The following is a 13278-nucleotide window of genomic DNA, read 5'->3' as shown; positions in this document are numbered from 1 at the left end:
GCAAAGTCCAAAGTTCAGTGCAAAACTACCCTTTAATACTATAGAGGGGGCTCGGGGATGGGGGGGCGGGGGGCAGGTTGTTCATTCAGCAGCCTGACAGCCTGTGGGTAAAGGCTGCTGGTCAGTCTGTTGGTTCTGGACCAGATGGATCGATATCTTCTACCAGAGGGCAGACGTTGGAAAAGATGATGTGCTGGGTGGAACTGGTCCTGTAGGATGTTATGTGTGCGGCGTAGGCAGCGGGAGGTGAAGACTGTGGAGATAACTGGGAGACTGGTCCCAATGATCCTCCCTGCAGCCTCCTTGTCTGCCCTGGTGCAGCTGGTAAAAAATATTGAAGCTGGGAAGACTGTACCTTATCACTGGGGATGCCAGTGCCACTGGTGCTACAAGTGTTTATCTTATTGTGTATTATGTCTTTGCTTAATTCTACTGCTGTTGCTTATGTTTGATGCTGTTACTTATGTGTTTGCTGCTAATGCTGGAATACATGTCACTGCTATAATTTATGTTTGATTGAAAATGCATATAGGTTTAATACAGTTAATGCTCTCGATGAATGTTTATTTTGTTAATATGACCTTATGTGAAAGTACTGTATAAGTGATTATAACTTAATTTTGCGTGATTGAATTTGATTGTTTGTACATGTTAATGATGGCTTGTATTGTATTTTATTTTTGTCTTTTCTCTGTAAAGGTTTTCAACCCTACCTTATCCTTACCTAGCTACTTCTAACTACTGAAAGTTTAAAAAATAAAATAAAATAAAAAAGGAAAAAATAGAAGGATTTTAGTTTTTGATTAGTTTGTTTTATTTTTGTAATTTCTGATTCCATCTCTTTTTTGTATTTGTAAGGTTTTCTGCTAGCTAATTTCTTCCTGGCACAGGAAGTCAACAGGAAGTCAACAGAAATCCATATGGTCACATGACTAGTAGTTGTAATTTTTCACACTTTCAATAGGGGGCAGTGTAGAGTTATACACTCCTGAGTCCCCAAAAGTCGAAAAATTTAAGGTTTTGTGTATCTTTATACACAAGATATACACAGACAGCTTAAAAAATCCGACTTTTGGGGACATTTGTCATTTTAATGGTTATAGCCCCTTTGGAGCATGGGGAACATGATTATAATGAAATTTAAGGATTTCCCTTTGGGGACGGTAAATTTCGTCCCCGATTGTCAAGTGGTCCCCAATCAACTGGTGTGTATACTGAAAAATGTCCCCAAAAGTTGCCTATACAGACACACACACACACACACACACACACACACACACACACACACACACACACACACACACACACACACACACACACACACACACACACACACACACACACACACAGAGAGAGAGAGAGAGAATAATACTCGTATTAAAGGTATATTCAGTGATTTCACTCAAAAAACCTTAGGTTTCCTTTTTGGCTGTGGGACCCAGCCTTTCGTCCAATCAGGATAGAGAGTCAAAAACGAAACCTAAGGTTTTTTTGACCCCCAGGGGTTAACTGGGGACAGGGAGGAACTCCTTATATGGCCAGCACACTCTATAGTAGGGAGGATTATCACAACAAAACAAAAAAATAAGTGATATTTGAATTAAGTGAAATCACTGAATATACCTTTAAGTCATGTAAACCCTTATACACACACTATACATACTCAAAGGCACAATGTCCACATTGCAGTTCCTTAACCTAACCTATAACCCAACAGCTGACGATTCAACCTATAGGCCTACATCTAAACCATCGGATCTATTAGGATCAATGGGCACTATTAATCCAGCGAGCAGAACAGGGAGCAGTTTACAGTTAAGTGTCTTTCTCAGGGACATTAAAACACAATAGACTGCACAGACGAGGGGGTTAGTACAGTATGTGTGTAAGGGACTTTTTACGTGTAGAGATATATTATCATTCTACCCTAATAGGAAGGGGGTACACAAGAGAGATAGATTATCCTTCTACCCTAATAGGAAGGGGGTACACAAGAGAGATAGATTATCCTCCTACCCTAATGGAAAGGGGGTACACAAGAGAGATAGATTATCCTTCTACCCTAATGGAAAGGGGGTACACAAGAGAGATAGATTATCCTCCTACCCTAATGGAAAGGGGGTACACAAGAGAGATAGATTATCCTTCTACCCTAATAGGAAGGGGGTACACAAGAGAGATAGATTATCCTTCTACCCTAATGGAAAGGGGGTACACAAGAGAGATAGATTATCCTCCTACCCTAATAGGAAGGGGGTACACAAGAGAGATAGATTATCATTCTACCCTAATGGAAAGGGGGTACACAAGAGAGATAGATTATCCTCCTACCCTAATGGAAAGGGGGTACACAAGAGAGATAGATTATCCTTCTACCCTAATAGGAAGGGGGTACACAAGAGAGATAGATTATCCTTCTACCCTAATGGAAAGGGGGTACACAAGAGAGATAGATTATCCTTCTACCCTAATGGAAAGGGGGTACACAAGAGAGATAGATTATCCTTCTACCCTAATGGAAAGGGGGTACACAAGAGAGATAGATTATCCTCCTACCCTAATGGAAAGGGGGTACACAAGAGAGATAGATTATCCTCCTACCCTAATAGGAAGGGGGTACACAAGAGAGATAGATTATCATTCTACCCTAATGGAAAGGGGGTACACAAGAGAGATAGATTATCCTCCTACCCTAATGGAAAGGGGGTACACAAGAGAGATAGATTATCCTTCTACCCTAATAGGAAGGGGGTACACAAGAGAGATAGATTATCCTTCTACCCTAATGGAAAGGGGGTACACAAGAGAGATAGATTATCCTCCTACCCTAATGGAAAGGGGGTACACAAGAGAGATAGATTATCCTTCTACCCTAATGGAAAGGGGGTACACAAGAGAGATAGATTATCCTCCTACCCTAATAGGAAGGGGGTACACAAGAGAGATAGATTATCCTTCTACCCTAATGGAAAGGGGGTACACAAGAGAGATAGATTATCATTCTACCCTAATGGAAAGGGGGTACACAAGAGAGATAGATTATCATTCTACCCTAATAGGAAGGGGGTACACAAGAGAGATAGATTATCCTTCTACCCTAATGGAAAGGGGGTACACAAGAGAGATAGATTATCATTCTACCCTAATAGGAAGGGGGTACACAAGAGAGATAGATTATCATTCTACCCTAATAGGAAGGGGGTACACAAGAGAGATAGATTATCCTTCTACCCTAATGGAAAGGGGGTACACAAGAGAGATAGATTATCCTTCTACCCTAATGGAAAGGGGGTACACAAGAGAGATAGATTATCATTCTACCCTAATGGAAAGGGGGTACACAAGAGAGATAGATTATCCTTCTACCCTAATGGAAAGGGGGTACACAAGAGAGATAGATTATCCTCCTACCCTAATGGAAAGGGGGTACACAAGAGAGATAGATTATCCTCCTACCCTAATGGAAAGGGGGTACACAAGAGAGATAGATTATCATTCTACCCTAATGGAAAGGGGGTACACAAGCACATGGCTGTTTATCTGTTGGGCTTCTCCTACCACACCACTCCATGCAGGACAGCAATCTGCATGACACAGGAATTCTAATGAACTACTGTACATTGCATCCCTTTGCTGCAACTGCCATACTTACTGTACAAATATTGCTTTGGCGTGCCGTCACGTGCAGTACTACAATACAGCACAGCATGGTGTACAGTACAGTACAGTACAGTACAGTACAGTACAGTACAGTACAGTACAGTACAGTACAGTACAGTACAGTACAGTACAGTACAGTACAGTACAGTACAGTACAACACATGGTACAGTACAGTGCAGTGCAGTACAGTATGGAACCGTATAGTAAAGTACGGTACAGTGCAGTACAATACAGTATGGTACAGTATGTGTTACGGTACAATATGGTACAGTGCGGTACGGTACACTACAGTATGGTACAGTACAGTATGGAACTGTATAGTACAGTACGGTACAGTGCAGTATGGCACAGTACATTACAGTACAGTATGGTAAAGTACAGTACAGTATGGCACAGTACGGCCGATTGAGTTCTTGTAGTATTTAAACTTAAAGCAGAACTTTAACCATCTTTGGTATTTGGTCTCCCTGCTCTTCTATTGAGACATTAGATTGGCATGTCTCACTTAGACATACGGCATTTGACAAACATTTTTGACCTGATGGTCAAGATTCAATTAATCCCCATAGCAAGCAGGCAGGCAGGCTCAACAGTAAAAATGTCAGCACTTGCGCAGGAAACCGTGTTAGAAAATGTATCATTATACAGTATATATAATTATGTTATCTAAATAAAAGGATGCTAATACAGGGGTACAATTATGCTGATATAACATTACATGTTATTGTTCTTTACAATTGTTCTCTCGATTACTGTATCTTGCACCATTTTGAATGTAAAATGTAAGACCACTTTAAAGGGACACTTCACCCTTTTTGCAAAAAAATATATGTTAATGACGTTTAGAAGCTTTAGATCACTTTCCTGGGGGTATTTATGTGTGTAATATGTGGTTTTAGTTATTTTAGATTGTAGCAGTGAGCCTGTTGTCTCTGATGTCATGGACACTGGTCTCACTACCTTCCTGGACTACAATTCCCATAATTCTTTGGTGCACTGCTCCTCCTTGCGGATAGGGGGAGAGCTGTCTTACTGAGACAACATGTAGTCCAGGAAGGAAGTGAGCCCAGTGTCCATGACATCAGAGACACCGGGCTCACTGCTACAATCTAAAATATCTAAAATCACATATTACATACATAAAGCCCCCCAGGAAAGTGTTCTAAAGCTTCTAAACGTCATTAACATATATTTTTTTGCAAAAAGGGTGAAGTGTCCCTTTAAGACCTACTAATTAAAGACAAAAATGAATGTCGCAACAATGTTTTCCTATATTGAAATTGGCTAATGGGGCATGCTGACATGTTAGTGGGTGGGCCAGCAGACCACTGTCTGATGTAGTCACCATCACTCAGAATCGGATTATGCACAATGTAAATCACAGATGATGATACTCTCCCCGCATTGAAAACTGCCCGGCGTTTTATGACATAATGACTTTATGACTCTCAGCCAGACAGCCAGACTCACTCTTCCAGTCGCCTCCCAGTCAGAGGCAGAAAAGAGACTGCATTAGCATGAAGCTAACGCATCATTACAGACTGTTTGCACCATTGCATTCAGAACAAAACGCATCGGTTATGTCACGTCACCACATCAATGCAGGATCACGGCTGCATCGCGATGCAAGCAAATTGTCTTCATCGAAAAAATTTAAATAACTACTATCAACACCACCTTGTTTGTTTACTGTGTGCACGCTACAGGCTAGCCCCATATGTTCCCTCTCCCTACGCTCATTCTGTAGCTCCGAGATGAGGTCACACACTGGGCCCCTCCCACCGCGTTTCAGAAACGGCGCAAGTTTCCGCTATGTAAGTCTCTTACCCTGACGCCACGATTAATCCAAACGTGAAGGGGACGTGAAGGGTTTACACTAATTCAACCATAACAACGCCCAAGCAAATCCAACTAGAGATTTGAACCGAGCCCTTACGTCCCGTATTTTGTCAGTCGCTTAATAATCAGTTGAAAACCCCTGCTCTAGACAAAACTTATATTATGTGGTCTCTCATTGTCATGTAATAATATAAACAAATCAAATTAATACGCACAGATGTTTATGGCTTTCATTTTCGGATGAGCCTTATAAACAATATATTCAAATTTAATAGGCTACCTATGGTCAGATTTAGACAAATTAAGACCTTAAATTCCAGATTTTTTATTTAAGACTATTTAATACTTTTTAAGGACCCGTGGGACCCCTACAGTAAGTACAGTAAGTGTGGAATTGTATAGATATGCTATGCTGTCCTACAGTATGCTACATTGCTACAGTATAATTAATCTAATATAGTCCCAGTTACTTGAACAATGTAATGTCTTGTGAGCACATGTAGCACAGCCTGTGGCCAACAAGGGGGGAAATAGAGAAAAAGGAATGGCCTGCAGTCAAAACAGTGTTATAATAGTGGTACGGTACATGCATGGCACGTTTTACTGTATGTGGATTTGCCAATTTGCACTCTGGTTTGGTGGAGACAGAGTTAAGGTGGTATCCAGGCCACCTGATGGGGCAGAACAATTTGCTCTGCTGGCAGAAAAACCATAATCAATCCACAGATTACAGATAAGGGTACTAAAACCAGCCAGCCGCAGCGTTTTCTCTTATCGCAATTACACCTCGCCCTCCCGGCTCAGGTACAGCCAATTAAGCATGGAGAGAGAGACACTTCACATCGAGGAGGCCTAACTAGAAACCACCAATGGACACCATCACTGAGAAGGGCTCGCTAAAGCCAGAGGGAAATACAAGAAAGAGGACACATATGGGCTGTTTAAAAAAAAAACGCATAGTAACATTTTTTGCTATTTTTACGGCATGGCTTGTAAGGGCGGAGCCGTACTGTACGCGTCTAGAGGGACTGCCCGTGTGACTGTATTTCTTAGGTTAATGTCACAAACCACTGAAGCGGTCAGCGCCACATTTCCAGTAGTTCTATATATTACTGTATTATGGCATGTCTGAACACAGGTGCAGATCTGACGGTATGCTTGAAGGCGATAAGTTGGACAACCTGCACAAAGAGCCAAGGGCGCAGAGACCTCACTCTGACTGTGCCAACTTTAACTCTCTTTCAATCTATTCATTACCCGTCTGTTTTTCCTCTCCATTACCTTGGAATATCATTCACATTATATGGGCATTGAACAGCAAAGCAGAGAAAACCATGTGCGAAAAAGAGGCTGGTTTAGAAAAGAATGAGGAGAAACCGAGAATGAACCTCTTTTCTGAATGAATACAACATTTGCATGCATTGTGACTTTGTTATTCAGAGGTCTCGATCTGTTCAACCTGAGTCGGATCAAAAGAGATGCAACTGCAAGCCAATGCCAATGAAAGATTTATTATGTTGATTTATTTTGTGTGGTGGAGGAATAACCTCCAGCTGCAGAATGGAGGTTTACCAGGCAGACACAAAAGGAATAGAAAGTGTCTGAGAAGAGAAGAACCACAAGAACTCTCATGTGAGCCACAGCATCACACAGCATTTCAACACCTAAGAGGCTGCCATTCACAGCACTAGAGAGCATGTTCCTTGAGCTACTTATGGCTCCAGTGCCAAGTCTAAACTCTGATGATGAGTGAATGTGCCAGCCGTTGCATACTGTACCTACCACTGACAATATCAGCTGATATGTGGTAGGGTAGACACAGGTGAAACTGCCCATAGATCCGAAGTCCCGTTAGTCCGAACATGCACTGCTCCCGTGCTTGCGGTTAGGTTTAGGTTTGCTCCTGTGCTTGCGGTTATGTTTAGGTTAGGGTTAGAGATAGGGATAGTAATTTCGGAACAATGAACCTTCTGACTAATGACACGGCACCGACACAGGTGCTCACCATGGCCTGCCAAACAGGTTCTGCAGGTGGACTGCATGTCTAGGCAGATCACACACACACACACACACACACTCGCATGTACAAAAATGACATGCATGCACGCCATGTGCACATACAGTACAGTACACACATACTGTAGGCATGTTTTCCTGTACTCCTTTAAAAGGAGGAGTACAGAGAAAGGCAGCACCAGTAGTGTAGACTAGAGGTGCGTCCAATTCCTAATTAAATGAAAAGAGAGCTTCTCCACAGCAGCTGAAATTCATCTGCTTACGATTTGGACCACATGGGGGTGTGTGCAACTGAAACTGTTAATCCATTCTGAACGGGCACCCATTTTGGTGTCGGCATCATGTTATGCTTTAGCTATTTAAAAATAGCAGATCTACAAGCTCATATCGCGCCACCGAGTGGCGCGATATGAGCTTGTAGGTCTGCTATTTTTGAAAAAAATCGAAGAGCGACTGACATTTTTTAGAATCTGATCTCAGGTCAGAATGGGTTCATCAGACCAGTGTGTGTCCGGCGGAAACCTCGTATGAATCTGATCTCAGGTCAGAATGGGTTAAGGAGAGAGACAGTGGAAAGAGACACTCCTTGCTGGAGACTATTGGAATCAAGAGGGGGTAAATTGACAAAGCAGGCTGAGGTTAATCCATTCTGACCTGAGATCAGATTCTAAAAATGTCTATTACATCCTGACAGTTAAATGTTTAACCCATTCTGACCTGAGATCAGATTCTAAAAGTGTCTTAGATTTTTCAAAAATAGCAGACCTACAAGCTCGTATCGCGCCACTCGGTGGCGCGATATGAGCTTGTAGATCTGCTATTTTTAAATAGCTAAAGCATAACATGATGCTGACATCAAAATGGGTGCCCGGTCAGAATGGGTTAAAGGCGTGCGGGGAAAATATGCCAAACTCAGATTCAGATTGGCCACATGGGAGCGTGAATGCTACTTTGATAATTGCTCTCGCTTGATGTCTTCCCCTCCTTCCGACATTTGCCATGGCATGCAAAGTGACGGAAGAGGGAAAACGGCTTCCTACTGATGCAAATGATGTTTGAGTTTCCATGTCTCCCCTTCCCCCCAATTCCCCTGCACAGAATAATACAAAATGTATATACTCCCTTGCGTGATGTTGCCGCGTGCCGAAAATAGCAGATCTACAAGCTCATAGAGCCTGTCGATCTGCTATTTTTGGTGCATGACAAAAGCGTAATAAAAGCCTAAATCAAGGGAAACATCTGTGTGAAAGGCTCCTTCTGTGTCTGCAGAAACAGCTCAGCCATTTGTCAGCTCAAACATGGTCAAAACAGTCGGCTGCGTGCAGTACTTACCACGTTCGCTGGACAGGGTGGTATCTGTCAGAGAGATAGTTATGAGAGAGAGAGAGAGAGAGAGAGAGAGAGAGAGAGAGAGAGGAGGGTGAGAGAGGGGGGAGGAAGAGGGGGCAAGGGAGAGGAAGGCAAAAGGGGACAAAGGAAACAGAACAGAATTATTAGACAATACAACAATACAATGGCATTGCAAAAACAGAATTCACTACAATACAATCAGGAAACCAGAACAGATGCATTTTCAAAACGGTAAATGAGTCCTTATTTTGTCAAGGGGAAAGAGACACACAGAGACTGTTAAAGATACGTGGAGAGAATGATTGCTACTTCTCCAATGGATCAATGTATTTTTCTTTGTCTATTATCCAAGTAGCACAAGTGAAATAAAATGGAATTAGATGACCTTGTTATAGTTGTAGTCATTGCCTCAAGCAATGGGATTCATCATCGACTTCAAAAGACTGTTGTGATGCCTACAGTAGATTGCTCTTGAGAACACTCAACGAAGCATCCGTAAATTGCAGCAAATTGCATATAGGCACATTCAACACCGTGCATGATGATGCATAGTGTGGCACACACCACATTCACTGAAGTGGCTAGTGTCACAGCTGGGTGATAGAAAGGAGAAGAGCCAACTGTGGATGCTCCCACCTCCTGTTCCCCTGACCCTCTAATGTCCTCTAACTAAATTGCACAGTGAGATCTGATGAGACACAATCTCGGCCACTTGTCTCTTGCATTCATTGCCTTCATTTTCATAGCAGGGCTCACCGGAAAGCCTGGAACTGTGACATAAACGACCATGCCGGTTCACGCTTTGTGACAGGTGTGTGGGCTGAATATAAACAAACACCATGAGCCAGGAAGTTGCTCTTTTAGATGAGGATGAAGAACCACAGTGGTCTTGCACAGGTCCATTGTTTAAGTCACAGATGCATGGTTTTCATAACGTAAAAATATGAACTTTGGCTAAAAAGAAATGGGCATGCATGCTCTTGTTTACTTGCTTTAGACTAGAGCTCTGAGTGGCAGCTGCATCATAACAACTTTCACATTCAACAACTGTCATGGCAGCTTGGTTACAACCCAAACGGTGATTTGCCCGCGCAACATTTATTTTGACCACCAGTTATTTGCACCCATGTCTATAGGATGTACTACCTATGATCAAGCATGTTCTTGTCTTCTTGCTGTAATGTTCTTACATTTGTATAGCTGTTGCCATGCTTCCTTAAATGTAAACAACATCCAATATCTTCCTGCTTGAATAAATGTACACAGTGAAATCTTAATCTTAGTCTTAATTTAACTCTACAAATGGCCTCATTGTGACACCGTTACTGCTATGGCTGCAAAATGTACCTAGCTCTGATTAATTTCACTACAATTATATACTGTATGCCTAGTTTTAGAGAAATATTTGTTATATTATATTGTCAAGAAACCAGATTTACTCAAATAATTCTTAATATTAGCTGCTTGTAACATTTTTAAGTTTATTCAGTTCTTTCACTCAAAGCTCTAGATGCTTTAGAAGTAAAAAATAGCATATCTACACTCTTTGGATGAAAGCAACACTTTTTAATAATTTCCTTCAAGTCTACACATTTTATTTATTTATTTAGGCTGTGGTTGATATAATCAAAATGCATAAATGTCAGTGAGTCATGTCTTGATTTAAATCCAAACTCAAGTTTATCAGATATTTCTGCAACTTTTTGACTTGTTTACAAATAGCGGAGCAAAAGGCTGTCACATCAACATCTAAATGAGAGTTGTGCTAGAAGTCTGATGTCCTCCGCTCCATGTATATGAACCCCCCCCCCCTTCCATCTCCTTCAACCATACAGAACTCCACTCCATGCATGTTCAATTATTCATGCCTCTGTCAAGGATTCAGCCTTCCTAGCACTTGGTGGTATTCCCACGCAAATTGGCAGGCAGGCTCATATTTGGCATATGGTTATTATGGTATAGTGCATTGCTCTGTTTCCTACTCCGTTCATATGGTATAGTGCACTGCTCTGTTTCCTACTCCGTTCATATGGTATAGTGCACTGCTCTGTTTCCTACTCCGTTCATATGGTATAGTGCATTGCTCTGTTTCCTACTCCGTTCATATGATATAGTGCATTGCTCTGTTTCCTACTCCGTTCATATGATATAGTGCATTGCTCTGTTTCCTACTCCGTTCATATGATATAGTGCATTGCTCTGTTTCCTACTCTGTTCATATGGTATAGTGCATTGCTCTGTTTCCTACTCCGTTCATATGGTATAGTGCATTGCTCTGTTTCCTACTCCCTTCATATGGTATAGTGCATTGCTCTGTTTCCTACTCCGTTCATATGGTATAGTGCATTGCTCTGTTTCCTACTCCGTTCATATGGTATAGTGCATTGCTCTGTTTCCTACTCCGTTCATATGGTATAGTGCATTGCTCTGTTTCCTACTCCGTTCATATGGTATAGTGCATTGCTCTGTTTCCTACTCCGTTCATATGGTATAGTGCATTGCTCTGTTTCCTACTCCCTTCATATGGTATAGTGCATTGCTCTGTTTCCTACTCCGTTCATATGGTATAGTGCATTGCTCTGTTTCCTACTCCGTTCATATGGTATAGTGCACTGCTCTGTTTCCTACTCCGTTCATATGGTATAGTGCATTGCTCTGTTTCCTACTCCGTTCATATGGTATAGTGCATTGCTCTGTTTCCTACTCCGTTCATATGGTATAGTGCATTGCTCTGTTTCCTACTCCGTTCATATGGTATAGTGCATTGCTCTGTTTCCTACTCCGTTCATATGGTATAGTGCATTGCTCTGTTTCCTACTCCGTTCATATGATATAGTGCATTGCTCTGTTTCCTACTCCGTTCATATGATATAGTGCATTGCTCTGTTTCCTACTCCGTTCATATGGTATAGTGCATTGCTCTGTTTCCTACTCCGTTCATATGGTATAGTGCACTGCTCTGTTTCCTACTCCGTTCATATGGTATAGTGCACTGCTCTGTTTCCTACTCCGTTCATATGGTATAGTGCATTGCTCTGTTTCCTACTCCGTTCATATGGTATAGTGCATTGCTCTGTTTCCTACTCCGTTCATATGGTATAGTGCATTGCTCTGTTTCCTACTCCGTTCAAATGGTATAGTGCATTGCTCTGTTTCCTACTCATATGGTATAGTGTATTGCTCTGTTTCCTACTCCGTTCATATGGTACAGTGCATTGCTCTGTTTCCTACTCATATGGTATAGTGCATTGCTCTGTTTCCTACTCCGTTCATATGGTACAGTGCATTGCTCTGTTTCCTACTCATATGGTATAGTGCATTGCTCTGTTTCCTACTCATATGGTATAGTGCATTGCTCTGTTTCCTACTCCATTCAGTTGGCCTGCTGGCAGTCCCTGAGAGCACAGCGAAGCACGCTGGACTCCACACAAACACACGTGCAGGCACGGACTTACGCACGCACACACACACAAACACACACGTAGCTATGCGCACATACACATATGCACAGTGCATACAAGCAGCAACGGGGGACTGCATGCGCATTAGTCTGACATCCTGTTAGTCCGACTACGACGCGGGCAGTTAAGACTCACCCTGTGGCGTCCGCCGTCCACGTGTGGTTATGGTTTGGGCCCTTGGGGTCGGACTAATGAGTGGTTGGACCAGTGCCAAACTATACCCAGCAATGATGCACCATGCATTAAGCTTTTGCTGTTTTTGGCATTGAATCACTGACCGATGTTTGAGGCACTTGAAGACTTGACTCTGTATTGACAGTCACACTCCTGTACCTCCGTGACTGCCTACCTAGATATGTCCCTAACCGCCCCCTCAGGTCCTCCAATGCTGGCCTACTTGAAGTGCCTAAAAGAATGTGCACAAAAAAATATGGTGAGGCAGCTTTTTGCTTCTACGGCCCAACAGCCTGGAATAAACTTCCATTCGAGCTCAGACACGCACCCTCTGTAGACATTTTTAAATCTCAACTCAAGACTCACCTCTTCACTCTTGCTTTTAGTTGAGTTTTACTACCTGCCCTGACTGATTTGCTGCATGTGGTGTTTTTATTTGTTTTTATTTATTTTATGTTCTTATATTCAATTTTGTTCTTTGCCATTGTTCTATCATTTTAACTACTTGTGTTTTATTGTATTATATTTTTATTTTTATTTTTGTGTCCTGCCCTGTGAAGCACTTTGAGCTGCATTTATGTATGAAAGGTGCTATACAAATAAAGTTTATTATTATTATTATTATTATAGGCTACTCTTTCAATGTCAGCGCCTCAGAATCGATCACCGTCTCAATCCAACACAAAAATGAACTCAAAATCTCTTTTAAGATTTCGTTTTTTTCAAATGCTTCAGTTGTTATCTTCCATCTATACTACTACATACAGTAGAGTAGAC

General features: G+C 41.9%; 1 protein-coding gene across 2 annotated transcripts in view; it reads right to left on the bottom strand.

Moving 5' to 3' along the window:
• cdh4 (cadherin 4, type 1, R-cadherin (retinal)) overlaps positions 1-13278 on the bottom strand; it is a 310166-nt gene that overhangs the window by 197415 nt on the left and 99473 nt on the right. For both annotated transcript variants that reach the window (XM_083771514.1, XM_083771515.1), the window contains exon 3: positions 8849-8872. In XM_083771514.1, the coding sequence (XP_083627640.1) occupies positions 8849-8872 (24 nt within the window). The remainder of the gene's footprint in view (positions 1-8848; positions 8873-13278) is intronic.

This window comes from Protomyctophum parallelum (genome assembly GCF_964188405.1).
Source record: "Protomyctophum parallelum genome assembly, chromosome: 8".
Lineage (NCBI taxonomy): Eukaryota > Metazoa > Chordata > Actinopteri > Myctophiformes > Myctophidae > Protomyctophum > Protomyctophum parallelum.
This window is presented reverse-complemented; position numbering and strand designations above follow the sequence as displayed.